This window comes from Lepidochelys kempii, chromosome 2 (genome assembly GCF_965140265.1).
Source record: "Lepidochelys kempii isolate rLepKem1 chromosome 2, rLepKem1.hap2, whole genome shotgun sequence".
Classification (NCBI taxonomy): domain Eukaryota; kingdom Metazoa; phylum Chordata; order Testudines; family Cheloniidae; genus Lepidochelys; species Lepidochelys kempii.
This window is the reverse complement of record NC_133257.1, coordinates 105,981,665-106,009,583: the sequence shown is the minus strand read 5'-3', so window position 1 is coordinate 106,009,583 and position 27,919 is coordinate 105,981,665. Positions and strand designations below refer to the sequence as shown.

The window sequence follows — 27,919 nt, the reverse complement described above, 5'->3', positions numbered from 1 at the left end:
TTTACTTGCATATGCTGGGATGGTCCCCCTCAGGCTCCTTGAAGAGTCTTTTTCCTTTGAAGATCCCAAAGTGCTTAACAAATATTAATGGTTTCATAGCATCTCTGTATTCTCATTTTACCGGGGTGTAAACTGTGTTACAGGGACATAAATAGAGGTGTAAACACAGAAAATTTCAGAGGAAGCCTTTGGTGGAACCAGCAGTGGAACCCAAGAGCCCTGACTCTCAGTCCACTGCTCCAAACACCAGAAAACACTCAAGAAAATGTCGCCTGGATACAAAAAGGTAGTTTAGGGTCAAGTTACAATTTTTATATATCTTAAGCAATATGTGGCTTTTCAAAGACTTAAAGTCCAGGTTGTCAAAGTTAATCTGTAGTGACGAGTACCATAGGCAGTGCCCCCACCTTTGCAGGCTGCAGGGATTTTGAATTTACAGAACAAATTATGGAATGTTTGGTGTATTTTAGAGCTACAGTGTATCATTTATTTAACCATAACCCATCAGTGTTGAGTTATTATCAAAAGACAATTTGCCATATTTTCCTATTTATTTAAATCAGAACTCCCCTTTGTTTTCAGTAGGGGGCCCTGCTTGAATATGGACAGGACAATGTGGACCACAGTAGCCCTGTGCAACATATTCTGCCTCTTGTGAAGAACCACTTTTAAGTGAAAAGAACAGGAGTACTTGTGGCACCGTAGAGAAACGGTGTGAAACAATGGGTGTTGCCATACACACTGTAACGAGACTGATCATGTAAGGTGAGCTATTACCAGCAGGAGAGAAAAAAAAACTTTTGTAGTGATAATCAAGATGAGCCATTTCCAGCAATTGACAAGAACATGTGAGGAACAGTAGGGGAAAAAATAAACATGGGGAAATAGTTTTACTTTGTGTAATGACACATCCACTCCCAGTCTTTATTTTTCTCTCCTGCTGGTAATAGCTCACCTTAAGTGATCACTCTCCTTACAGTGTGTATGGTAACACCCATTGTTTTATGTTCTCTGTGTATATAAAATCTTCCTACTGTATTTTCCACGGCATGCATCCGATGAAGTGGGCTGTAGCCCACGAAAGCTTATGCTCAAATAAATGTGTTAGTCTCTAAGGTGCCACAAGTACTCCTTTTCTTTTTGCGGATACAGACTAACACGGCTGCTACTCTGAAACCACTTTTAAGTAATTTCTCAGCTATGACTGGCAGCTAGCACAGTAGAGTTTTTCCCCTGGGAAGCAATTTCCTCATCCCCCAATGCCACCCTCGTTGGACACACCCCTGCCTTTTGTTTATTCACAGAGAGAGATTTGTTCTTGAATACTAATTAGCTGTTGGAGAATACTGATGATAATGCTTCCAGTTTGGGAGTGTTTCCTGCACTCTCCTGCTGTGTGACAGCAGCTAAAACACAGTAATTAAGATCAGCGTGGCAAAATGCATAGTCGGATTAAATAATGCAAAACTGGTGCTTGAAAATGTGCAGCTTTGCCAAATACCTTTATATTTAACCTTCAAAATGGCAAAACAAACAAACAAAAACAAACACCATCTTCCAGAAAGTGGCCAAACAGCCTTTTTAAAAAGTTTAAAGATCAGATAGGATAGGAAGACAGGATTAGAATGACCTTTTGTGACCAGACAAGGTGGGTGAGGTAATACGTTTTATTGGACCAACTTCTGTTGGTGAAAGACACAAGCTTTCGAGTGTACACAGAGCAAAGTGTGGTGCAACGTGAAAGTGCAATATGTTTGCACCAGTTCGGCTTGGGCACTACCCAAAGGCTAAAGGGGGAAGAGTTTAAGAGGGTCAATCCTTTCTCAAACTGATAATACCATAAAATCTTGCTGGGAATAGAAAAACAAAATCGAAGGGAATTCTGAGATGTCTTCTGGATAGAAACAAGCTTCCATGCAGTGATAAAAATGATTAACACGCTTTTCCTGGCACAGCTATTCAGATCCTTAAAGAATGCACACAAACAAAAGGGGTTTTTTCAAATGTACAGATTACAACTACACAAAAGATTGTTTCAAGCTCTCTCTCCCTAAAACCCCACACCAGTGCTCTAGGACCTTCATAGACTATAGGCTTGGTACAGCAACTGCTTTTGTGACAACAGCCTTCAAAAAAAAAAAAAAAAAATCCTCCAGCTACTAGCTTGATTACTTGCAATCTCTTACAATTTAAGTCTTTTATTTTTCATTTATAATATTTTTCCTTTCCATTTAGTTCCCCACTATCTCATCTGCTCATTAGGGCAAACTGGCTGGCAGTGGTAACCTAGGTAGAAATACCAAGGACAACTTCTCCAAACTCAGTGGATTGTTTCACACTATTGACCTGTGATTGCTGAGCCATGGAGACATAACATACAAAGTTTACTCTTACAGTATATACTTTCTGTACCATTTTTCCCTACTCTTGAGCACTCTTCTTGATTTGGCATGTTCATACTTTAGAATCCACCACCTTCTACAGACATTGTAAAAACCGTCACAGATTCTGTGATGCTCAATTCATTTTACAACTTTGAGCTCCACGCATAAATTCCCTGTTGTCCTGCAGTGTCCCACTAATCTCACACATCTATTTTAATAGTAATGGTAACATCCATCTTGTAATTTAATATTGACAGTTAGGAAAGCATTTGTTGAAACATAACCATAATTACTTCTAGAACTTCCTAACACACTGCAGACAGCGAATGCACAAAACTATAGCATCCAAACCGACACCATTCACAGTGATAATCAGAAGGATCCAGGTTTATAATTCTCATTAAAACCAGGAGGGGGGGAAAAAAACCAAACCATGTACCTACCTAAATATAGAGATTCACATTCATGATAGGGCTGCTGAATGCACTGGCTTGTAACCCAAAGTTCCTCTTGTACAGTAGAGCTTCATAACAAGTACACTAGGCTCTGACTAGTTGGATGTGTATTGTTGTCTTCAGAGTCAACCATGGTTTAGTTGGTGTTTCAGATTTAAAAAAAAAAAAAAAAGGCAGGGGCGGCGGGGGGAGAGGAGAAGCCGTCACCAGCTTGTCTTCAACCGCTGTCTCTGATCTGACTCACCCTGCTACCGGGAAGAAGCAGTAACTACACCATTGTCCCTGATAAAGTTACAGGAGGAGACGAGAGGGATTGTGTGTGTGTGAGAGAGAGAGGGCGTGGGGAGCAGTGCCGGGTTAGCCTAATGTGTGCTGGGAGCTGAGGCTCATAGAAACAGCTGCTTGATAGATCGTTTTAACTGGCTATCGGAAGCTAGGGCGGTGCATTTCTTTCTGCTTTCAGCTAATCGCTCTGGCATCCTCGCCTCCCCTACAAACATTTCTGTAATGCAGTTCCCCACCTCTCCAGGGAACTGGGGTTTGGTTTCTTACATATTGATCATTTAAATAGAAGTGACTTTTTTTTTGCCTAATCTAATACACCACAATCCTTTTTATGCAGTCTCTTTGTAAATTGCTCTGCAGCTAAAATAGTCTCTTAAACTATACAGGGACCTATTTTGCTTAAAGGCTTTATAAAATAAAGGGGTGGTTTTTGTTTGAATGTATTCATTTCTAATATGCTGTGTTTAAAAGGGCACTGTCAAGGCATGTTTTATACCCTTAAAAATCTCTCTCTTTTCTAGAATGAACTCTAGCAATTGACATCTCTTTCCATGAGATGAACACACAGTTGTTGCAATAGGGTAGTCATAAATGATCAGCCACTGGCCTTATTTTTATAGAATAAACATAATAAAATCTGCCATACTGCAGCAGGTTACAGGTCAATCGAGTCCTGGCCCACTCGTTACTTGATGCCAAATGTGCAATGCTGCACATAGGTGACTCCTTTCTGATCCCTGTGACATTCATGTTCTGGTCTGATGCATGAGATTTGATTGTCTTTATCTCAGCACATGTAATTACAAATGTAATTTAAAATCCAGCCATTGTATCTGACTTGATGACTTCCTGTGGCAATGAGTTCCACAGTCTGTTGCAGGAAGAACTATTTTTTTATTTGGTATTATTTATGTAGCACTCAATAATGCACTAAGTGCTATACAGAAAAAATAAGACTGGTCCATGCCCCAAAGAGCTTACAATCCAGGAGCCTCATACTACAGATACATATGACTGATCATAATGTTTATTACCAAGAGTAGTTCATTGATGCCACAGGCCCATTTGCACTAGTGTGCATAATAGTTGGTAGCATCTGCAAGATCAAGTTCTCAGTTTAGACACACTAAAGTGTAAAGACGACACTAGAAAGGTGAGTCTAAGTGAAAAGAGGGAACCTTACATTTTATCCGTTGAGTCTTCTTTCTTGCATTACCATCGGGCAGGAGATAAAGAAAGGAATGACCAAGTTTCACATCAAATTCTGGAATATTTCTTTCAAGTAAAATCTTCTTTCTTCTATTGTAAATAATCCCAGTTATTGTGATCTCTCTTCATATGTCAACCCTGACAGATCTCTAAGCACATTTATTACTGGTCTCTCACCCTTTTCATTTTTCCAGTGCAGCTTTTTTACAGTGAGGTGACCAAAATTGGACATAATACTTTAGGTATCATTCAATATAATGTCTGCACAGTATTTCCTGTATTAGTTTCTGTCCCTTTAACATTTTTAGCTGCTGTGCATTGGGCAGACACCTTCAATAAACTGTCTACAATGACTCCTAAATCTAAGAGCAAACAATTATGTGGATTTGGTAGACAAATACAATTTTGAAGGCTAATCAAATTTGCAGCATGCAAGCATTGACACTGTCTCTTAGTATCTACATCTTTATACGTTCTGATTAAGTATGTCACGATGGATGAAATTCACCCTTTCAAATGCAAATATTTTTCAGAGACGACACGTGACCTTTCACAAGAATGGTACTTTAGAAGTGAGTTTAAATAACAGCAAAGATGTGGGCTGTAGCCCACGAAAGCTTATGCTCAAATAAATCTGTTAGACTCTAAGGTGCCTCAAGTACTCCTGTTCTTTTTGCGGATACAGACTAACACGGCTGCTACTCTGAAACCCAGCAAAGAATAAGCGGGTTTCAAAATTAGGACCTGATATTACACCTTGTACAAATGAAAACATGAGAGTATATGTTTTAGAAGACATACAGCTTGCTGAATCTGATTGCCCCTTTCAAATCATAATAATGAAGATATTTTATTCACGTTGTATATAGAAATTAAATAGGATGCTACAGCTTTGAAAAATAGTGGAAATGAGAGCAAACTTCTCGAGATTCAATTAAAGCAGAAATAGATGTTCTACATTTCAAACTAACTGAACTCTGGATGCAATTCAGAGAATTTGCTGCCCGAGAAAAGCAGCTGTGCTCTTCGGGCTGCAGGGGAAGAGGAGAGGGAATATTTGTTAAAAGCTATAAAAGTCACTTCATGTATACTTAATACGCTTCTGAGTCTATTTCAATCTTTTGAGGTGGTGGGTGACAGGCAGTGAATCTGGAGGCCTGGCTTATTTGTTAAAGGTTCTCAGTGCTGGGGTTTACTTGCTATATCTCACCTTGACCCTGACACTCCTGAAATAGATATTTAGTAATTACTGTATATACCCAGTGTGTTGCAAAACTTCCTCTGAGTCTTGTTATATCCTCTTACAGGAGGTTTTTAGAACTTAGTGTGACAGAAACTAATACTTCCTCAGTTCCAAGCGTCCTTTTCTTTCCAAACAAATATTTCTTTATCCCATCTGTGTGCATAAGCCAGGGAGATATAGTCTATCCTTCTGGGACGTCTCAATATCATTTTGCAGTAGCAAATGCAGACAGATGATGACCCTGCTCCTAATGCTATAGCCTGCTGAAACCGCAAAGAACCTCCATAGTTTTAACAAAGCTCTGGATAACATCATCTTTGCCCCACTGTCCTTCTGCATGTTCATTGACCCCGGCACTCCTGCTTTTGAAAGAATCAGTCATTTCACATGTTTGCTGTTTTGCTAATTACGTGGAAAATGCCAGAGAACACTGCCTCCCTCCATAATTAGGCAGGCCTAAAAGCTGCCATTGTATTGTGATTGGGATAGTGCTACCATACCTATAAATTATTCACTCTGCTGAAGTGTAATATGCTGTTATGTTAAAAATGGGTCACCACTTATGTCCTAAGTACAAATCTCAAAGTGGCAGAAGCCAAACTGATTCTTGCTTACTCTACTAAACTAGAGTGACCTCTCCAAAGTATTCTGCATTAAAATTAACCTGAAGCTGCAATACACGTATGTTTCCATTAATGATACACTCTTTCATAATACCTGGCAAATGCACAGTGGTTTACAAACACTAATGCTCAGAACAAGCCTGAGTGGTATTCACCCCCACTTTACAGTTGGGGAAACTGAGGCAAGGAATCTTACATGACCTGTTATGCTGCTCAAAGCCTACTTGTTCCACATGGTTTGCAACCAATAACCCAAGGCCAAAGAGTGAGTCAGGGCTAGAGGAGAGATGAAAATTCAAGAGTGCCTAAATCCTGTGCTCATACTAGCAGTTTGTGCAGCTCTGCCTCTCATAAGGGCTGGACACATCTGCTGGCAAACAGACACTGTAAGCTATGTGGTGAATCTCTTAAAAAGTCCTTTAACTTTTCTGTTATCCCATGGTCCCTGTGGCTCCAAGCCATAGAATCTCCTAGGGCAGCAAAGGGCAGGAGAGTCTGAGGCATTCAGCTCCATTGCATTGCACTGCCACTAAGCTGGAAAAGGAAAATGGGGTCGTGCAGTCTGGACAGAGTCCTCTCACAAGTTGCCTTTGCCTTCAGCAAATTCACAGAGGTCTGAAGGGATCCCACTGGATTTGGGGGCTGAACCCTGGGATCATTTAATGGGGGGGAAAGCCCTGCCCCCCCAAAGGGACAATCTGAGAAAACTCTCAAAAAGAAAAGGAGTACTTGTGGCACCTTAGAGACTAACCAATTTATTTGAGCATGAGCTTTCGTGAGCTACAGCTCACTTCATCGGATGCATACCGTGGAAACTGCAGAAGACATTATATACACACAGAGACCATGAAACAATACCTCCTCCCACCCCACTGTCCTGCTGGTAATAGCTTATCTAAAGTGATCATCAAGTTGGGCCATTTCCAGCACAAATCCAGGTTTTCTCACCCTCCGTCCCCCCACACACAGACTCACTCTCCTGCTAGTAATAGCCCATCCAAAGTGACCACTCTCTTCACAATGTGTATGATAATCAAGGTGGGCCATTTCCTGCACAAATCCAGGTTCTCTCACTCCCTCACCCCCCTCCAAAAACCACACACACAAACTCACTCTCCTGCTGGTAATAGCTTATCCAAAGTGACCACTCTCCCTACAATGTGCATGATGTCCCACCTTGATTATCATGCACACTGTAGGGAGAGTGGTCACTTTGGATAAGCTATTACCAGCAGGAGAGACATCATGCACATTGTAGGGAGAGCAATTTTTTGGGTTAGCCAAGGTTCTGCAATGAGTCACAATTAGAACCCAGTTCTCCTGAATCCCAGCCCTGTGTTCAGGCCACTGCTCCACAGTGATTCCTCTGCCACAGTTAAGTGGATTGACATGGGAGTGTGTGTGTTCTTGGGGGCAGGGGAGTGAGGGAGTCCCCACTGCACCAGCCAATTAGAAGAGGGAGCTGTGGGGTCCAGAGGAGTGCTGCTCACTCAAGGCAGGGACAGGAAGGGGAGTTTCCCTCAACTTTTAGTAGAGGGGGGAGGAGCTGCATGCTCCCTAACTTATGCTTGCTTTTCCCCGTGCTGTTTTGTACTGTACTGTATCCACAGTGATCTTAAATCATTAGCCCTCAGGACAGGGACTCTCCCAGCTGTGGCTGTCTGAAGAATGCTGTGCACACCTATGGAGATTTGAAAATCACAACTAGTAAGGACGAACATCAGTAGATATAAAAGCAAACATATGCTTTCCTGCCCTCATCTATGGAACTTCGGGGGCGGGTCGACAGGGAGAGAACATCTGACCTATTTAAGTACTGAAGAAGCCATGCATCTGAATAAGTGGCTTTTTACCCACGAAAGCTTATGCCCAAATAAATCTCTTGGTCTTTAAGGTGCCACCGGACTCCTTGTTATTTAAGCACTATATTTCCCACACTTCACATTCTTTGCTATTGGCCCCTCTTACATGCAGGTTTTTTATGGCAAACAAGAAAAGCTCACAAGAGGGCTTGACGGAACTGTACATTCCAATTTCTCATAATGCTTAGCAACCAATGCAGGCCAAGCAGCCTTTAAGTGCAAGCCAAGTGTGTGTGCACGTATGTATGTCTATTACTGTGCCTTTCTCCTATTTTTTCCTGTTTTTTTGAAAAGCATTCCATGTTCTCTAATTAGTATGCATGAAAAACTGCTGAAAGCTCATGGTGTCTTACTGGACAGCCAAAAGTCAGACATGTGACGAGATGATCAAAGCTAATGTGATAATCTGAGGTCTAAAGTGACAGGTGCTGAGTATCCAGTTTGTTTTTCCCTAGAGAGACGCTCAGAGGCACTGTTCTATTGTTTGTTATTAACTGGTTTATGGGAAGGATTTGTGCTGGATAACTAAGGGCAGGTCTACACTTAAAATGCTGCAGTTCCATGTCTGAGAGCCCCAGTGTTTCATATTTGGGTTCATGCACATCCCTAACACAATAATGCATCAGAGACATTTCTGCTGAGTCCGTGTGACGAATGTGCCGGGCCAAATTCTGCTCTGAGTTCTACCAGTGTAAATCCCCTGTAGCTCAGAAATCAGTGAATTCACTGGTGTAGCTCAGCAAAGCTCAGCCCTCAGTGTTTTAATATCCAGCTGAATTGCCATTATTTTTTTACCCTAATCACCCCAATACAGGTAATGTCTACGCTGCATCTGGGAGCCTGTTTCCCAGTGTGGGTAGACAGACATGGGCTAGCTCTCCTCAAGTTAATGCAGTAAAAAGAGTAGGGTAGCACAGGCATTAATTTGGGTTAGCTGTCTGAGTACAAACTCGTTCAGACTCCCTTGGGCAGCTAGCCTCAGCTACTGCCCATGTTGCCCCCACCCCCCATCCCCGGCTACACTTTAGTATGCTAGCTCGAGTAGAGTTAGTGCATCTCCGCAATGTAGATGCACCTCTAGTAGTGCCATTTAGTCACTATTCGGAACAAAAATTAGAACCTGTTTCTTAACCATACTACTGCTAAGATACAGCTGTTGCTTTCTTTTTAATACACTTTTCAGTGCGTATTTCCATGGCTTAAAAATAGCAAATGTAAAAGTGCACAACTGCTGTGCGAGTGAAATGCCTCTCTGACTGCAATAACCTTTCTGCTTCTGTAAAGCAATGATCCTAAACTGCATCTGCTAAATGGTTAAATAGAGAAACCACAGCAGACAACAGTTTATATATCCTGATCTGCACTCTCCTAACATCCTATGGCAGGAGAATAGGAAATTGGTGGGTTCCAGCTTTCTCATGGAAACTGATGTTTAATCACCTGCACAAATCTAATGTTATTATTGAAGGGAAAGGGACCATTTCCTCTCAAGAGGGCAAACAGCACTATCACCATGCATCTCACCAGCAGACCCGGGAAAGCTTTTCATACCACATCAGTGGGTCTGTCAGTGGATTTCAATTAAACAAACAAAGGATATTTAATGCAAACCAGAAAATCATGTTAATTTGGCATTTGGCATGGCTGAGGTTAAATGGCAGTGAGGACCATTTTCCAACATATGACCTATGTACAGCATTTGAAGTGATTAGTGACAGCAGCCCAGCACTAATCAGTGGCTCGTGCCTCTGATTAAGCTAACTTTTCCTGGTTCATGACAAGTGTCAGGAACAGAAATGGCACAAAGCTACCCAGACTGAGGGGGCTGAGCAGAGTACAACACAACTGTACTGCCTACTAGTCTGCATTTAAAAAAAAAAAAAAAAAGGACATGCGGTGCTAAAAGTGAATTCAACAGCATTGTAAAACTCTACCTTATTTTGTTTTATATGCTTCTGAAAGCTTTTGTCTCAGCCCCTTTCAACATTTTTTTTCTAAATTAAGAGAGCCTCATTATACAAATAGTATCACCTGACAGGCAACATTGTCAATAAGCGTTTAAGATCTTGTAGAAGCTCTTTGGGTTTATGTGATTATTTAAAATGTCCCTGTCTGCAAGAGCTAATCAGAACACATCTTCTTAGCTCAAAGTGACTTTGCAGTCAAAAAAATAATTAAAAAAACTACAATGTGGGTTTCCACATATATTCTCTGTGACTTCTGAATTATGACCAGATACTGCAAACCCAACTTGAAAAAACTCCCACACTGATTCTGTTTATAAACTAAAAGATGATTTTACCATATGCCCGCAGAGAAATCAAGTTTATGAAAACCAAGTTGTGCTCTTTCTGGTTTTTGCATCTCCACCAGCAATAAAGATTCAGCAACTAGAGCTCAGATGACAGTTCTGCTGATGAAATATGAGGCACAATAGAATCCCACTCGCTTTCCTGCCGCTGTATTAGCTCTGTGATGCTAACAGATGCAAAAAACCTCTTTTTGTCAGGAAATTCAGATGTGACTCTGAATATACATGTGGAGAGATTAGTTTTGAACATAGTCAGTGTTTTGTTTTTTAAACAGTAAACACACTTTAATCAATAATATGGCTTTTATATCAACTTCAGGCCCATCTGCATCCCAGAACTAGGGTTTCACCAGAGTGGAACAAGAATGAGGTATAAAAATGATATATTTCTATGATTCTAAGTCTGGAAGGACCACAAAAAGTCATCAAGTCCAGCCCCTTGTGCTAGGGCAGGACCAAATAAACCTAGACCATCCCCGACAGATGTTTGTCCAACCTGTTCTTAAAAATAGCCAGTGATGGGGATTCTACAACCTCCCTTGAAAGCATTTCTAGAGCTTAACTACCTTTATAGTTAGATAGTTTCCCCTAATATTTAACCTAAATCTCCCTTGCTTAAGAATAAGCCCTTTACTTCTCCTGCTATCTTCAGTGGACATGGACAACAATTGATCACAGTCCTCTTTATAACAGCCCATAACATATTTGAAGACTATCAGGTTTCCCATCTCCTCCCCTCCCCCATTTTCTTTTATCAACATTAAAGATGCCCAGTTATTGTAACCTTTCCTCATAGGTCAGGGTTTCTAAATTGTCTATCACTTTTGTTGCTCTCCTCTGGACTCTCTCCAGTTTGTCCACATGTGATGGGGCATCCACCCCACACTGTCATGTAAGGGGTTAATAGGGCCCTAGAGAAACTGTGTGGGGAAGTGACCGAAAGGAGAGAGGCTGTGAGGAGCAGTCAATCTGGGCCCAGCAGGCCCATATAAGAAGAGCCACAGGGCAAAGCAGAATCAGTAGCCGCCTGGAGCTTGAGGCAGGAAGACTGTCTCTCTACAAAAAGAAGGATTCTAGGTGGACTCCTCCTGAAGGTCGAGACAGCAGACTGGACTTCTACATAGAGTGCTTCTGCTGACGTGCACGGGCTGAAATTGTGGAAAAGCAGCATCGCTTGCCTCACAACCTCAGCTGTGCAGAACACAATGCCATCCACAGCCTCAGAAACAACTCTGACATCATAATCAAAAAGGCTGACAAAGGAGGTGCTGTTGTCATCATGAATAGGTCCGAATATGAACAAGAGGCTGCTTGGCAGCTCTCCAACACCACTTTCTACAAGCCATTACCCTCTGATCCCACTGAGAGTTACCAAAAGAAACTACAGCATTTGCTCAAGAAGCTCCCTGAAAGCGCACAAGATCAAATCTGCACAGACACACCCCTGGAACCCCGACCTGGGATATTCTGTCTATTACCCAAGATCCATAAACCTGGAAATCCTGGGTGCCCCATCATCTCAGGCATTGGCACCCTGTCAGCAGGATTGTCTGGCTATGTAGACTCCCTCCTCAGGCCCTACGCTACCAGCACTCCCAGCTACCTTCGAGACACCACTGACTTCCTGAGGAAGCTACAATCCATCGGTGATCTTCCTGATAACACCATCCTGGCCACTATGGATGTAGAAGCCCTCTACACCAACATTCCACACAAAGATGGACTACAAGCCGTCAAGAACACTATCCCCGATAATGTCACGGCTAACCTGGTGGCTGAACTTTGTGACTTTATCCATACCCATAAATATTTCACATTTGGGGACAATGTATACCTTCAAATCAGTGGCACTGCTATGGGTACTCGCATGGCCAACATTTATGCCAACATTTTTATGGCTGACTTAGAACAACGCTTCCTCAGCTCTCGTCCCCTAACACCCCTATTCTACTTGTGCTATATTGATGACATCTTCATCATCTGGACCCATGGAAAAGAAGCCCTTGAGGAATTCCACCATGATTTCAACAATTTCCATCCCACCATCAACTTCAGCCTGGTCCAGTCCACACAAGAGATCCACTTCCTGGACACTACAGTGCTAATAAACGATGGTCACATAAACACCACCCTATACCGGAAACCTACTGACCTCTATCCCTACCTACATGCCTCCAGCTTTCACCCTGACCACACCATATGATCCATTGTCTACAGCCAAGCTCTGCGATACAACCGCATTTGCTCCAACCCCTCAGACAGAGACAAACACCTACAAGATCTCTGTCAAGCATTCTTACAACTACAATACCCACCTGCGGAAGTGAAGAAACAGATTGATAGAGCCAGAAGAGTTCCCAGAAGTCACCTACTACAGGACAGGCCTAACAAAGAAAATAACAGAACGCCACTAGCCATCACCTTCAGCCCCCAACTAAGACCCCTCCAACACATTATTAAGGATCTACAACCTATCCTGAAGGACGACCCAACACTCTCACAAATCTTGGGAGACAGGCCACTCCTTGCCTACAGACAGCCCCCCAATCTGAAGCGAATACTCACCAGCAACCACATACCACACAACAGAACCACTAACCCGGGAACCTATCCTTGCAACAAAGCCCATTGCCAACTGTGCCCACATATCTATTCAGGGGACACCATCACAGGGCCTAATAACATCAGCCACACTATCAGAGGCTCGTTCACCTGCACATCTACCAATGTGATATATGCCATCATGTGCCAGCAATGCCCCTCTGCCATGTACATTGGTCAAACTGGACAGTCTCTACGTAAAAGAATAAATGGACACAAATCAGATGTCAAGAATTATAACATTCATAAACCAGTCGGAGAATACTTCAATCTCTCTGGTCACTCGATTTCTGATCTCAAAGTGACTATCCTTCAACAAAAAAACTTCGAAAACAGACTCCAACGAGAGACTGCTGAATTGGAATTAATTTGCAAATTGGATACAATTAATTTAGGTTTGAATAGAGACTGGGAATGGTTGATTCATTATAAAAAGTAACCTATTTCCCCTTGTTTATTCCTCCCTGCCCCCCCCCCACTGTTCCTCAGACGTTCTTGTTAAACCCTGGATTTGTGCTGGAAATGGCCCACCTTGATTATCATACACATTGTAAGGAGAGTGATCACTTTAGATAAGCTATTACCAGCAGGAGAGTGGGGTGGGGGGAGAGAAAACCTTTTGTAGTGATAAAGACCCATTTTTTCATGGTCTGTGTGTATAAAAACATCTTCTGTATTTTCCACAGTATGCATCCGATGAAGTGAGCTGTAGCTCACGAAAGCTTATGCTCAAATAAATTGGTTAGTCTCTAAGGTGCCACAAGTACTCCTTTTCTTTTTGTGTCTCTAGTAGGCTCCAACCCTGTAGCACCTTGGACAGAGCAGTGCAGGCAGGGACCCAGGGAGTCCAGAAGGAGCTCCACATGGGCTGCTGGGACTGAGCAGGATGTTGGGGCTGCAGGGAAGTGGACCAGGGAAATGCAGCAGTAGTCAAGGCAAAGGACCACAGTAAGTAACTGCGGTTCAGAGGGTCCCTGGGCTGGGACCCGGAGTAGTGGGTGGCCTGGGTCCCCCCTCTCGCCACTGGAAAGTGGCTGGACTGCCATACTAAACCCCCGGAAGGAGGGAGCACAGATAGTGACATGGAAGATGCTGCGGTCCCTGGAGTGACGTGGGTCAGAAAGCAGATGTGACAGTGGGCAAGGCACCATCGGGAGAGGGTGTACCAATCTGCAGAGCTAATCCCTAAGACGGCCAGCAAGAGGCACCAGTGTGCTGAGTGGAGCCTCATTACACAACATCTTTCCTAAAGTGTGATGCCCAGAACTGATCACAGTACTTCAGTTGAGGCCTCACTAGTGCTGAGTAGAGCAGCACAATTACCTCCCATATCTTACATATGACACGCCTGTTAATATACCCCAGAATATTAGCCTTTTTCGCAGCTGCATCACACTGTTGATTCATATTCAATTTTGGATCCACTACAACCCGCAGGTCCTTTTCAGCAGTACATAAGAACATTAATACGGCCATACTGGGTCAAACCAAAGGTTCATCCAGCCCAGTATCTTGTCTTTCTACAGGTGCTTCGGAGGGAACGAACAGAGCAGGTAATCATCAAGTGATCCCTTCCCTGTCATTCATTCCCAGCTTCTGGCAGACAGAAGCTAGGGACACCATACCTACCCATCCTGACTAACAGCCATTGATGGACCTCTCCTCCAGGAACTTATGTAGTTCATGTTTGAACCCTAGTCTTGGCCTTCACAACATCCTCTGGCAAAGAGTTCCACAGGTTGAATGTGTGTTGTGTGAAGAAATACTTCCTTTTGTTTGTTTTACATCTGCTGCCTATTAATTTCATTGGGTGACCCCTAGCTCTTGTGTTATGAGTAAATATCCCACCTTAGTTGTCTCTTTTCCAAGCTAAAAAGTCCCAGTCTTATTAATCTCTCCTCATATGGAAGCCGTTCCATACCCTTAGGGAAAGAGCCCTTAGGGAAAACTTCAGGTTTCTTGCTGAATTGACTGACAATTGACTGACACTTTCTTGGGTCCAAGAGTTCCAGTTAATGGAATGGTGACCCAGCACTGGGGTTTTAAAACTTCAGATTATACACTCAGAAAAAAGTGCCATGAAATTTCAGGAAAGGATAGTCACTTTCACAAACAGCTTCTTGGAATTCAGGGTAGCACAGAAATAGTTGCACAAAAGCTTGTCATTTTATTGTTGCTTCCTCTTAGGTTTGGTAAGAGGAGAGGAAGGAAGACAGGCCACCTAAAAGGAGAGCCTGGGATGATGAAATTGGAGGTGTTGCAACTACCTGTTTGTAAAGTGAATGTAATTTTGGTCTCTGCTACATACTTTCACTTAATGAAGGAGGGTCATATAATGAGCTGATTATGGGCAGTGTTCTGAATAAGTGTGTTTTAGGTATATTGTTTTTTGGAAGCAGTGGGATGAGTTCAGGGCCCTATTTTTAACATGGGTCTAGACAATGAGACTCCATGAACAGGTTTGTTCACTGGGATCACCACTAGACCTTGTCTACAGCAAGAATTTTAGGGAGTTCTCCCACCATTGGTCTAGCAACTGTAGGAGCATTGATGTAGACTGGTTACCATTATGGATAAGAATGTGCAGGATTAGGCAACATACTGGCAAAATGGCAAGCAGCTGTTCTCCAATACCACTGCCACCGCTGTTAGCACCACCTGAGCTGCACTGCTGCTAGGCTAATAGCAGGAGTTTGCCAAATTTCTAAGTGCAGATGCAGCCTAGTGTATTTATTCCTCTGTGTCCCTCCCTTGTATTTTCTACTGCTGCCACATTTCACTGTTTGTTTATTTACTTAGGGTGGAACTGACTTCCAGTGGAACTTGTGCTCCTAAATTGTTTAAGCACTTGTGAAAGCCCCACTCTTTATTTTACTCTGTCTTTTGAATGACCCGGTCCTTTTTGTTCTTTTTCTCCCAATTGGCTTCTGGCTGCTCAGCACTTTTGAAAATTAAGTTTTAGTAGACTAACTTTAGGCACCCATTTTTTTGGAAAGTCTGGGCTTTTGAATCCTTTAATGGCCGGGCAATTAAGTTAGACTGTGTCAGTGTCCATCCATTCTTAATTCACAGATGTTCACATTTATGAAAGTTTACAATCCAGTCTATTCCACCAAGTTTTTCATTAGCACTTTAGTCTCACCTGTTATCCAGTCAAAAAATGACTATAATCTTGGGTACAAGAAAGTAGACGGTTGTTTGGGGAATAAGTACCTTCTCTTATATTGCATGCAAAATGTTCTCGAGAGCACACATCCATCTAGCCTTTTGGAAGGTCATTCCCATGAAATGGTGACATTCAAAACTTAAATGGGATTGTTTCAACTGAAGCCATAATGGGAACCATATTCAAATCTCTTGACTAACTCAGCTGCCCTCCTCCGATGCAACTCACAGCTTGCAGCTTTTGAAATTTTGACTCAAATTCTATGGGACCAGGCCACACTCCATAGATTAAAATCAGATGTAGGGATCCCCTAAAGAAATTATGCTGTTATGTGGAACCCGCTGAAAATCAAGTTTAAATAGCTCTATGAGCCAAGGTTCACTTTCAACATTTATGTGCCACTTTAACACTGTCAAGCATTTGACAGTTCTGCCCTCTGTCTTTAACTCATGCTGTTGTACCGTTTTCCATTTCCACACAAACATGTGAGCTAAGCATTAGCCTTAACTTTGAACTTCCTGGCTTCGTGGATTTGTGAGTGCCATACCCTTAAGACACCAACCACAAAGACATGGTTAGCATGTTTTTGTGTGGGTGTGTGTTCACAGCAGGCTGTGAAACTGTGCACTGAATTGTTAAAGGGGTAACGTTACCGGTATATATGCTAAGTGACTGTTTTAATCACTCCAAATTTATTTTATGATTTTAATAATTTGGTATGACACTAGAGCCCTTATATTTTTTACTGAGCTGTACCTGAGACAAGGAACTACAAATATTAGAGAAAGCTGATATGAAGGAAAGGCAATGTTGGGTCAAATTTTGACAAGACACTTGTTTGGCAGCCTGAAATGCTGTCTGAGCACATCTAGTAAGTTGCTTCACTAGCCCATATGTACCCTGCTTTCTTCTCAGAAGGCTGGCAAAATGCTACCATTTTAGGTGGCCTGGTTTTCTCATTACTATTTTTATTATCCATCCAAAAATAGTGTCAGTCATGGAAGTCAGTTAGGCTGGCATCAAGGCAGAGTTAGGAAAACAAGATCAAAGATCTTTAATTAAAAAAAGAGGGAGACAACAGTGCAGAAACAATCTCTGATTTAATTATTTTGTAAAAAAATATGCCATCCTTAAAGAATCAATCACTTCTACTTAAAATACAGAGCTTAATGCACTGTTACAAATAATTCTCCAGCTGTCACAGCACAGGCTTTGAAAATCTAAAAACCATCGTGGGGTGGGGTGGGGTGGGAGGAGATAAGGGTGAGCAGACCTGTCCAACTATCTTATTGTGGATCCTTGAACTAACAACCAGAGCAGACTCCTTTTTAGTTCTGTTACCTTTCCATCTGGTAACCGCAATCAGCAATGACTGGCATAACAAACAGACTAATGAAGAGTTGGTTTAACAAAAAAGAAATTAAAAAATGAAAACATTATATGTCACATACTTTAAAAATCCATCCTTGTTCTGAATGATAACAAGGTCTATAAAAGTCCTTGGCTAAATGTGCTGAAATCTGGGCCTGTGGCTAAAAAACCTTCGTTAAGAAATATATATTCTTCAAGAAAACACTGTTGCCTTGGTGATGAACTATTGGGCATTCTTCTTTCTTGTCACTACAGCTCAGTGTGCCGTAAGCATTCTCCTTTTCTAGGCACATGAGATAAGCTGAAGGGATAGGTAGGGCTGGTGATGACCTATAACAGCTTTCAGTACAAACTGTCCATAATGTCCCAGAAGTATGAGAATAGACTAGGCCCAGGGTTCATACATTTGACAGAGGTTGGTCTTCAGTAAAGAATATTCAGTAATATGTCCTTGGTGTTTGAATACTTATTTCCCCACTTCCTAAAAGTTGTTTTTGTGAAAATATACAGTCATAGAGAATTACCCATAACGAATACAAATAGTTTTGAAATGCATATGTCTTTTTTTAAAGTGTACACTCAATAGTTTGATAATACATGCATCAATTTGATGCACTCTGTAGTGTGGAAGGAGGAGAAACATGCAACCCCTATGAGTGGGGCAAGGAGTTTTTATGGGGAATGGGAGAGAGGAAGCCACATGTGAAGACAGGAGGCAGTCTAAGTAGGAATGAGGTTCATTCCCAAGTGGCGTGAAAAGTCTGCCGAAGTCCCTGTGGTGCTTGAAAGTTTCACCTCAGTCTCTGCAGGGCTTACTATATCTTTAAGGACTCCAGCCACTTAGCAATATTGAAACATTATTTTATAAACTAAGGGAATTCCCATGCAAAAATCTTTGTTCATTTGGAATTACATTTGGAATAAACTTACTCACTTTAACCAAAAAGTCCTCAATAGAATATTGCCATTTTCTCAAAGATACAAACTGCTTGAAAATTCCAAGATAGTGTTCTACTTGACAAAGTCCCCCTCTCACTCCATTTCAAAAGTATTCCACTGCATCGTTCTGGTCACCAAAGAACATAAGGCCCAGAAGTGCCACTTTGAGAAAAGCTTCACACCAGTTCATTAAGAGCAAGTTATTTGGTTTTGTGGTCACTAAAGAGATGAACCTGTATGATGGTTGTAAGAATTAATAAGCTTGTCTCAATGTGGCGCTAAGGAGGCAGAGTTAAGGTCATATGTGTTACCTCAGCTGTACATTTTTTACACTTTTTGAATGATTTACTTTTACATGTGGAATTTTAACTTGGATTTTCCAGGTTTTCAAAGATTTGTGCATTAGAGAAAACTATAATCTTTTAAGGAATATTTTTGGCTAAGGAAGAGATTATTTTACCTTAACTAGAATTGAATGAAGGTATTGGTTTTTGTGAATAACCATATAAAATTGTCTTTTAAACTTACAGTAATCATAGGAAGGATCTTTCCTAGTTTTTTCCCTACCACAAACATATATCAAATGAATATTGAGTGTTATTTTCACCCTAATTTCAGGTAAAACTCACCCCAATCATGAAACTTAAGCAATTTAGGTTTATTTCTTCAAAGAGGGACTTTCACAAGGAAGCAAACTCGTAGACATTTTTAAAACATATTGTGCACAGTCAATGTAATTACAATTCTTCAAGGAGCTCTTCAGTAGATGGCAATGCTGAGAGAATGGTTGAATGACCCAGTAAGCAAATCAGCTCTGGGCAGGGAAAGGACCTCTGGGATTTCATGTATATAGTTGTGGACTGTCTAAAATGGATCTCTTGTTTACTAAATATTATCAAAAATAGTTGTTTTTGCTTTTTCATACTCTGGAAGAATTAAGAGGATTTTGTGTTAGATTTACAGAAACCATTGAAAAGTAGGTCAGCTACCCTAAGTGCAACCGGACAGGCTATTCAGCGGTGAGAGAGGGAGATGAGCATGAGTGAGTACAGGCTAGTGTGGAGTAGCTGTCTAAAAGACTTGCTAATAACTGTAATTAAGTTCTAAGTTTAGATATATCAATAGTTGCTAACTATACATGTGGAAGTACATGGGGCTGCGAGCTTGCTAAGTTTGTACATGAATGGGAAATAAGGAAAATCTAGGTCATATGGAGGGTATGGTCTGGCTTCTAGTGTACTCATACCCCATGATGGCGTTAGGGAGCTTTGTGCTGTTCAAGGTACTGTATTTCTAAAAGATATAAACTCAAAATCCCAAACACTTATAGTCACCAAAACCAAATAGCATTTTCTCAAGAGCAGGTGTGTTAATTTAATGCTCTGCCCAAATTCTTATTTGGTGATTGCTTAGGTACTAGGATGATGAAGGCCATATAAGAATTTATGTAAATGAACTTCTGTACTTTTAAGTGGAATAAATATTCTTTGATTCCTATCTGTTGCTAACATGTCTGTGCACTGTTAAAAAGTTGCTGTATTTCACACCAGAAGTGGTTGCATTTCATAGATGGGCAAAGTGTTTCAAAGTGGTCATTTGTAAAACTCTCTAAGGTCCTTTGAGATGAAAGGTGGCATATAAATGCAAGAATAAGGAAATTAATTATAAGATCTTATTTCAGGACATACACTTGTATGTGTAGTTTGGCCCTCTCAGCTGTATCACATAGAATTTTCTAAGTATATCAGGAACAAAAGGAATCCTAACAATGGTATTGATCCATCATAAGAACAGCCATACTGGGTCAGACCAAAGATCCATCTAGCCCAGTATTCTGTCTTCTGACAGTGGCCAATGCCAGGTGCTTCAGAGGGAATGAACAGAACAGGTAATCATCAAATGATCCATCCTCCAGCTTCTGGCAACAGAGGGAGCCTATCCCTGCCCATCTTGGATGGATCTTTCCCCCAAGAACTTACCAAGTCCCTGTTATAGTCTGGGCCTTCACAACATCCTCTGGCAAAGAGTTCCACAGGTTGACTGTGTGTTGTGCGAAGAAATACTTCCTTTTGTTTGTTTTAAACCTGCTGCCTATTCATTTCATTTGGTGACCCTCAGTTCTTGTATAATAAGAAGGAGTAAATAATACTTCCTTATATACTTTCTCCACACCAGTCATGATTTTATAGACCTCTATCATATCCCCCCTTAGTCATCTCTTTTCCAAGATGAGAAGTCCCAGTCTTATTAATCTCTGTATTCAAGATGTGGGTGTACCATGGATTTATATAGACACAATATGTTATTTTCTGTCTTATTATCTGTCCCTTTCCTAATGATTCCCAACATCTTGTTAGCTTTTTTGACCACCACTGCACATTGAGCAGATGTTCTCAGAGAACTATCCACAATGACTCCAAGATCTCTTTCTTGAGTGGTAACAGCTAATTTAGAGCCCATCATTTTATATGTATAGTTGGGATTATGTTTTCCAGTGTGCATTACTTTGCATTTATCACCACTGAATTTCATCTGCCATTTTCTTGCCCAGTCACCCAGTTTTGTGAGAGCCCTTTGTAACTCTTTGCAGTCTGATTTGGACTTAATTATCTTGAGTAGTTTTGTATTCTCTGCAAATGTTGCCACCTCACTGTTTACCACTTTTCCAGATTATTTATGAATATGTTAAACAGCACTGGTCCCAGTACAGACCCCTGGGGGACACCACTATTTACCCTCTCCATTCTGAAAACTGACCATTTATTCCTACCCCTTGTTTCCTCTTTTTTAACCCGTTTCTGATCTATGAGAGAAACTTCCATCTTATACCATGACAGCTTGCTTTGCTTAAGAGCTTTTGGTGAGGGACCTTGTCAAAGGCTTTCTGAAAATCTATCAATGGAAATGATAGAACTGTCAAAGAAGTATTCAATAAATATTTCTGGTTTGTGTTTGGGAAAAAGTAGATGATTTATTCTTATTGCACAATGATGATGAAATACTTTCCATTTCATTTCAACTGTAACTAAGGAGGATGTGAGACTGCAGCTACTAAAGTTAGACATTTTTAAATCTGTACATCTGGATAATTTACATCCAAGAATTTAAAAAGAGCTGGCCAAGGAGCTCTGTGGAACACTGAGGACTGAAATAGAAATAATGTATTGTACTAATGTTGGACTAATATTTAAAAAACATAAACAGGATGACCCAGGCAATTATTGAATCTGGGCAAAATAATGGAATGGCTGATAAGTACTTAATTAATAAAGAATTAGAGGAGAGTAATATAGTTAAAGTCAATCAACATGCATTCATGGAAAATGGATCTTGTTAAACTAGATATCTTTTTTAAAAATGAGATTACAAGTTTGGTTGATAAAGGAAATAGTGCTTATATAATATACTTAGACTTGTGTAAGGCATTTGACTTTGTTCTACACAGTATCTTGATTAAAAAACTAGAATGATACAGAAACACATTAAATAGATTAAGAACTAGCTGACTGGTCACAAAATGTAATTGTAAATGGGAAATAATCATCACAAGCAAGTTTTGTTTCTGGTGGGGTCCCTTAGACATTGGTTCTTGCACCTACATATTTAACATTGTTATCAGTGATTTGGAAGTAAACATTACTGATACAGTTTGCAGATGATATAAAGACTGGTGGAGTGGCACATAATAAAGAGGACAGGTCATTGATTTAGAGCAAGCAAATAATATTCATTTCAATACAGCCAAAGTTAAGGTTAAAGAACAAAGAATGCAGGCCATACTTACAGGATGGGGGACTCTATCGTGGGAAGCAGTGACTCTGGAAGAGACTTGGGGATCCTCATAGATAATTAAATGAACTTGAGTTCCCAGTCTGATGCTATGGCCAAAAGGATTAATGCAATTCTTGGATGTATAAACAGGAATATCAAATAGAAGTAGAGAGGTTATATTACCTCAGTATTTGGAACCAATGTGACTCGTACTGGAATACTGTGTCTAGTTCTGGAGTCCACAGTTCAAGAAGGTTGTTGATAAATTGGAGTGGGGCCAAAGAAGAGCCATGAGAATGATTCAAGGATTGGAAAATATGGCTTATAGTGATAGACTCAAGGAGCTCAATCTATTTAGCCTACCAAAGAGAAGGTTGAGAGGTGACTTGATTCCCTATATAGGGAACAAGAATTTGATAATAGAGGATTTTTCAAAGCTAGACAGACAAAGGTGTAGCAAGATCCAGAATCTCTGGAAGCTGAAGCTAGACAAATTCAGACTGAAAAATAAAATGCAAATCATAGAATCATAGAATATCAGGGTTGGAAGGGACCTCAGGAGGTCATCTAGTCCAACCCCCTGCTCAAAGCAGGACCAATCCCCTGACGGTGATTAACCACTGGAACAATTTACCAACGGCCATGGGCGATTCTCCATCACTGGAAATCTTTAAAAAAAAAATTGGATGTTTTTCTACAAGCTCTGCTCTAGTTCAACCACAGTTATTGGTCTTGAAATAGCAATTAATTCAGGGAAGTCCTATAGCCTATATTAGAAAGGAGGCCGTGCCAGATGGTCACAATGATCCCTTCTGACCTTAAAAATCTCTTCCTCATGTTGGTTAATTCGTTTGTTTCTTCAGGCTGAGCTTTAGCTATCAGACCATGTGCTGCAAGTCACCTCTCTAGTCTGTGATAGACATTCCTTACCACACCCCAGAAAAAATATTATCAACATTTTACAGCTTAAAAAGGGGGAAATTTTGGACATATTTTTGCTATAATTATGAAGCTACAGATATTTTTAGTATCCCATTACTGTAGAGATACATAGAATTACAGGAAACAAATGTATGTTGACCCAGGCCTTTTGCAGCATTAACCAGTATAGAAAACTGGAAACGTGGAACTTAAACTTCCTCCTAATTCTTTTCTCTAGACTATGGTGGGTTTTGCAGTGGATCCAGCCTCCAAAATTCGTAGGTATCTATGGATCTTAGTAGACATGGAAGGATCAGTGTCACTCATGCGCTGGCCCTGTTTCCATTCTGGCCTCCTTTAACCTCTGGTAACACTAATCTGATGGAACCATGCTGCTATTGGTTCCTTTGCTGGGTGCTGCCCCTTGATTCTCTCTTTTCCATTCAAGAGTAGGTGGCTCAGGAAATGCTCTGAGACTCAGAAGATGGCACCTCACTGGCTGGCACGGCCCACTCTATGGGAGTGCACTGGGCCCTCACTGAGGCCATGAATGGCACTACCAAGTGCTTTGGAAAATAAAAGCAAAATACTGTGTTTCACTCAAAAGAAAGGAAATAGGACAAAGGGAAAATAGAGAGGCCCTCATCTAGATGGACCGTTAACCCCCCCAAATATGGGAACCTATTCCTAATACCATCTAGCCAGTCAATGTGGCTGAGGGTCAGATCATGTTACAACTATACAGTGATATTATGGGAAGACTTTTGGGGGCTCTCTTGAGCCTCTGGTTAAGTCTGCCACTAAACTAAAGGGAAGGTAGGATGATTCCCCTGGCTCCCACTAACCAGCCTTTTGCTGGCTCCTGATAAGTCATTCCTGCCAGAGATGATTTAGCCATGGAGTCCACAAGGATTGCATGAATGCTCTGTGTGTGTCTTTGGACTGGATTACATTATATCAAATGCAGGTATTCAAAAAAAAAAGAAAAAGAAAAAAAAAGTTCACTTTTACCCCTCACATTTCAAATTGGGAACACGGGACAAAAATATCACAAACATTTAAGTGGCTATGGATCCTAAATCCCACTGACTTCTAGTAGGTCTTAAGCACTTTTGAAAACTGTACCCAAAGGAATTCAGTTGAATCAGACCAATGATGTAGCCTGACATCGACACTACCAGCTGCTTCAGAGGAATTACAAGAAACCCTACAGTAGGTAATTATGGGATAGGCTGCCCACAGGGGAAACCTTCCTCCAGAACCCCAATAGTTAGAGGTTCGTTTAAGCCCTGAAACAGGAGGATTTATATTCCTTCCAAACGGCACAAACTGAACTTTGCGCTACATTATTGTATACTCAGTATTGTTTTCAGGTACAAAGCATAAACATTTCCAGCTAAAAGAAAAGGAGTACTTGTGGCACCTTAGAGACTAACAAATTTATTTGAGCATAAGCTTTCGTAAGCTACAGCTCACTTCCTCTCAGATAAATTTGTTAGTCTCTAAGGTGCCACAAGTACTCCTTTTCTTTTTGCGGATACAGACTAACACGGCTGCTACTCTGATTTCCAGCTAAGTGTAAGTTGGTTTGCTGCGTGGCATTGCCTCCCTCCTGGACTATGATTATTAGAAAGTACTTGTGTATAAATGAAAGCACAGGAGTAAATGCTCTGACCTCTCAGCCTGCCTCTGCAAATGCACTGCACGTCTGGCATAGGGATATGTCACAGCGTAAGGGGTGGGAGGCTATTTGTGGGGAATCTATTCAAATATTGACAGCACATCACTGAAGACAGGATTTTAAAATGTGTTCTCTCTGGTCTCGTCTTTACTCAGGCTAAAATAACTTGGTTTGGCCCCATCCCAAGTGACCAGCCAAACACTGTTTAAACTGAGTTTGCTGAAACTATGTTGCAGCTGAGTTTAAAGGTTAGCAATCTTTGAGACCAATCCTGCAAACCCTCTGTGTGTTGAACTCCCATAGAAGACCACAGGAGTTCTGTGCAGGGAGGGCTTCTGTCGGATCAAGTCCTTTGTGTCTAAGGCAGTGGGGAGTGGTGGGAGAAGAGAGAGAGACCGTGGACCTGATTCTCATTGGCCTCCACCTGGTAGAATCCTTTACAACAATGGAAAGTGAGCGCAAAATATAAATGTAAAACATTCCCATTCTCATTTAGTAGCCTTTTGCACTGTTGCCTTATGGCCATGGTGAATCAGGCCCACAGTGTCAATCACTGAACACAGGCCCCTTTGTATTAGCTTACTTTGCAAAGTGTAACTTTTTAGATCAAAAGATGCACTTTTGTATATAGCTCCCCCTTTGCTTTCCCTTTTGAGCTAACACCCTCACTGTGTAACCTGTCTGCCTAGTTAATATGAAGCTCACTCACTATATTGCACCCAGAAAGCTTTTGTTCCCATTATTTTACCAAGAGAAAGCAAGTCTTTTTCAACCTTATCGCTGCGAGCCCTAGCGGCTGTCCTGAGCCAGTGGAGAACTTCAACTTTTACCAAAGAAACAGAATACAAGCTAAGTACAAACCTGTCTTCAGTCTGTGTTTTAAAAAGATCTGCTTAATAAAAGTCTCTTTACCTTCACAGAAGATATCATCTGCTTCTCCAAGAATAGTCAGATCTTCCTCTATGTGCTGCATCGTGGCCACAGCTCAGCCAGAGGTAGCTGCTACAGAGCTGAATGCTTGAATTAGTTTCTAGGCTACAAGAGGGCTATTTCCTTTCACCAGTTTCCTAAACATTTTGGTGGTGGCAGCTTCCGCATTTGCACTTACAAAAACAGTTTCATTCATATGAATAAGGCTTCTTGTTTTTAGCCATAGCCTTTGAGATTGGGTTTGAGGTGGGGTGTCTCTTTTTGCTGAGAGAGAAGAAACCTAGAGGGGAGATGCAGACAGCACAGACTCAGATCAGAATGCAGACTGCATTCACAGCCTGATTGCAGTGAATACTGTTCTAAAGCAACATTGCCCAGCATGCACATTATTTAAAAGATGAGTGTGGGGGTGTTTTTGCATATGACTGTGAATGTTTGTTGGTGGCAATGATAGAACCAGGGAATAATTTGCATTCATCTTTCTATAGAAAGGGACAATTCAACTGGAGTATACCACTGTGCTTTATGAGTGTCATGTGTTCAGTGAACACTTTTTAAATTAGCATATTAAGAGTGATAACACTTTTTTTCCTTGCGTTTGAAAATTAGTACATGCTGAATAGATATAGTTAACACTGAACTCAGCTGTTGTCACTGTCTCATTAACAAGAATGCATCAGTGGCTGTACGGTGGTGCCCTCATAGTTAAGCTTCCTTGAGTCACCAGTCGTGGTGCATCACCATCCTAAGATACTAATCACCTTCATGCTCTGAGCAGAGGTACAAAATTAGAACACCGATAAAACCAAAAGTCAAATCTCATTTAGAGTTGAATATCAGAAATATTTTAATGTAAAACCCAACCCTGGTGATTTTTCTGATTGTTTATATCTGCCACATGTCACTTCTCTCATATCAGAATTATTGAAGCAAGTAGATTTACTCCTGGAGTCTGTGGGGATCTTATGCCTGCCTGAATGACTATCCTCTTGCCTTGTAAGTTTCTGCCCGATGGAAGCAAACTCGTGCTTAAGTGTATACACTTGAATAGTCCTACTGACTTCAGTGGGACTACTCACTTGAATACAATTATTCATGTCTCTGTTTGAAGGACTGGAGCCTTAGAGAAGTAATCTCCCACTTTTTTTTTTTTTTTGTTGCTATTAGGACTTCTTATTCTTGCAAGAGCAGTGAATCCCAATTGACTTTTGTCTTGTTGATATAGTGGCTGTACCATTCTGCCATACCCTTTAATGACAAAAACACTAAACAGCAATTAATTCACTTCACCATCCAGTAGGTGAGTTATGAGCAAATATGAAAAGGAGTACTTGTGGCACCTTAGAGACTAACCAATTTATTTGAGCATAAGCTTTCGTGAGCTACAGCTCACTTCATCGGATGCATACTGTGGAAAGTATAGAAAATCTTTTTATACACACAAAGCATGAAAAAATGGGTGTTTACCACTACAAAAGGTTTTCTCTCCCCCCACCCCACTCTCCTGCTGGTAATAGCTTATCTAAAGTGATCACTCTCCTTACAATGTGTATGATAATCAAGTTGGGCCATTTCCAGCACAAATCCAGGTTTTCTAGAGAAAATCTTTTGTAGTGGTAAACACCCATTTTTTCATGCTTTGTGTGTATAAAAAGATCGTCTATACTTTCCACAGTATGCATCCGATGCAGTGAGCTGTAGCTCACAAAAGCTTATGCTCACATAAATTGGTTAGTCTCTAAGGTGCCACAAGTACTCCTTTTCTTTTTGCGAATACAGGCTAACACGGCTGTTACTCTGGAGCAAATATGAGTGCAGTAGTGATTATTATTGCCTATTTTAAAGCACATCGTTGCTTTTATGCATGGTAGAAGTGGCATGTTATTGCACTCTTTATTTTGTCTTGTGACTGTGCTTTTATATTTCTACTACTTTTGAAAATCTGCATGTCTTCAGTGTACCATGCAGGCACTGCAGATTTCATGTGACTTTTCAATGGTTTCAATTGCACAATTTACGCCATTTCAGACAAAAATAAAGCTTGAAAAAAAACCATTATAAATTTTGCTCAGAGTGATTGTAAAAACATGAAACAGCTCTTAGCTCACATCTGCCCAAAATGGCAGCAACTTTTCAGCACCCAGAATGGAAGTTAGCACCGCAATGT

General features: G+C 41.0%; 1 protein-coding gene across 1 annotated transcript in view; it reads right to left on the bottom strand.

The window, feature by feature from the left end:
• RIPOR2 (RHO family interacting cell polarization regulator 2) overlaps positions 1 to 25,876 on the bottom strand; it is a 96,022-nt gene extending 70,146 nt beyond the window's left edge. Inside the window, 1 exon segment of the mRNA XM_073331852.1 lies at positions 25,735 to 25,876. Within this exon segment, the coding sequence (XP_073187953.1) occupies positions 25,735 to 25,795 (61 nt within the window). The 5' untranslated portion in view covers positions 25,796 to 25,876.
• Positions 25,877 to 27,919: the final 2,043 nt, after the last annotated feature.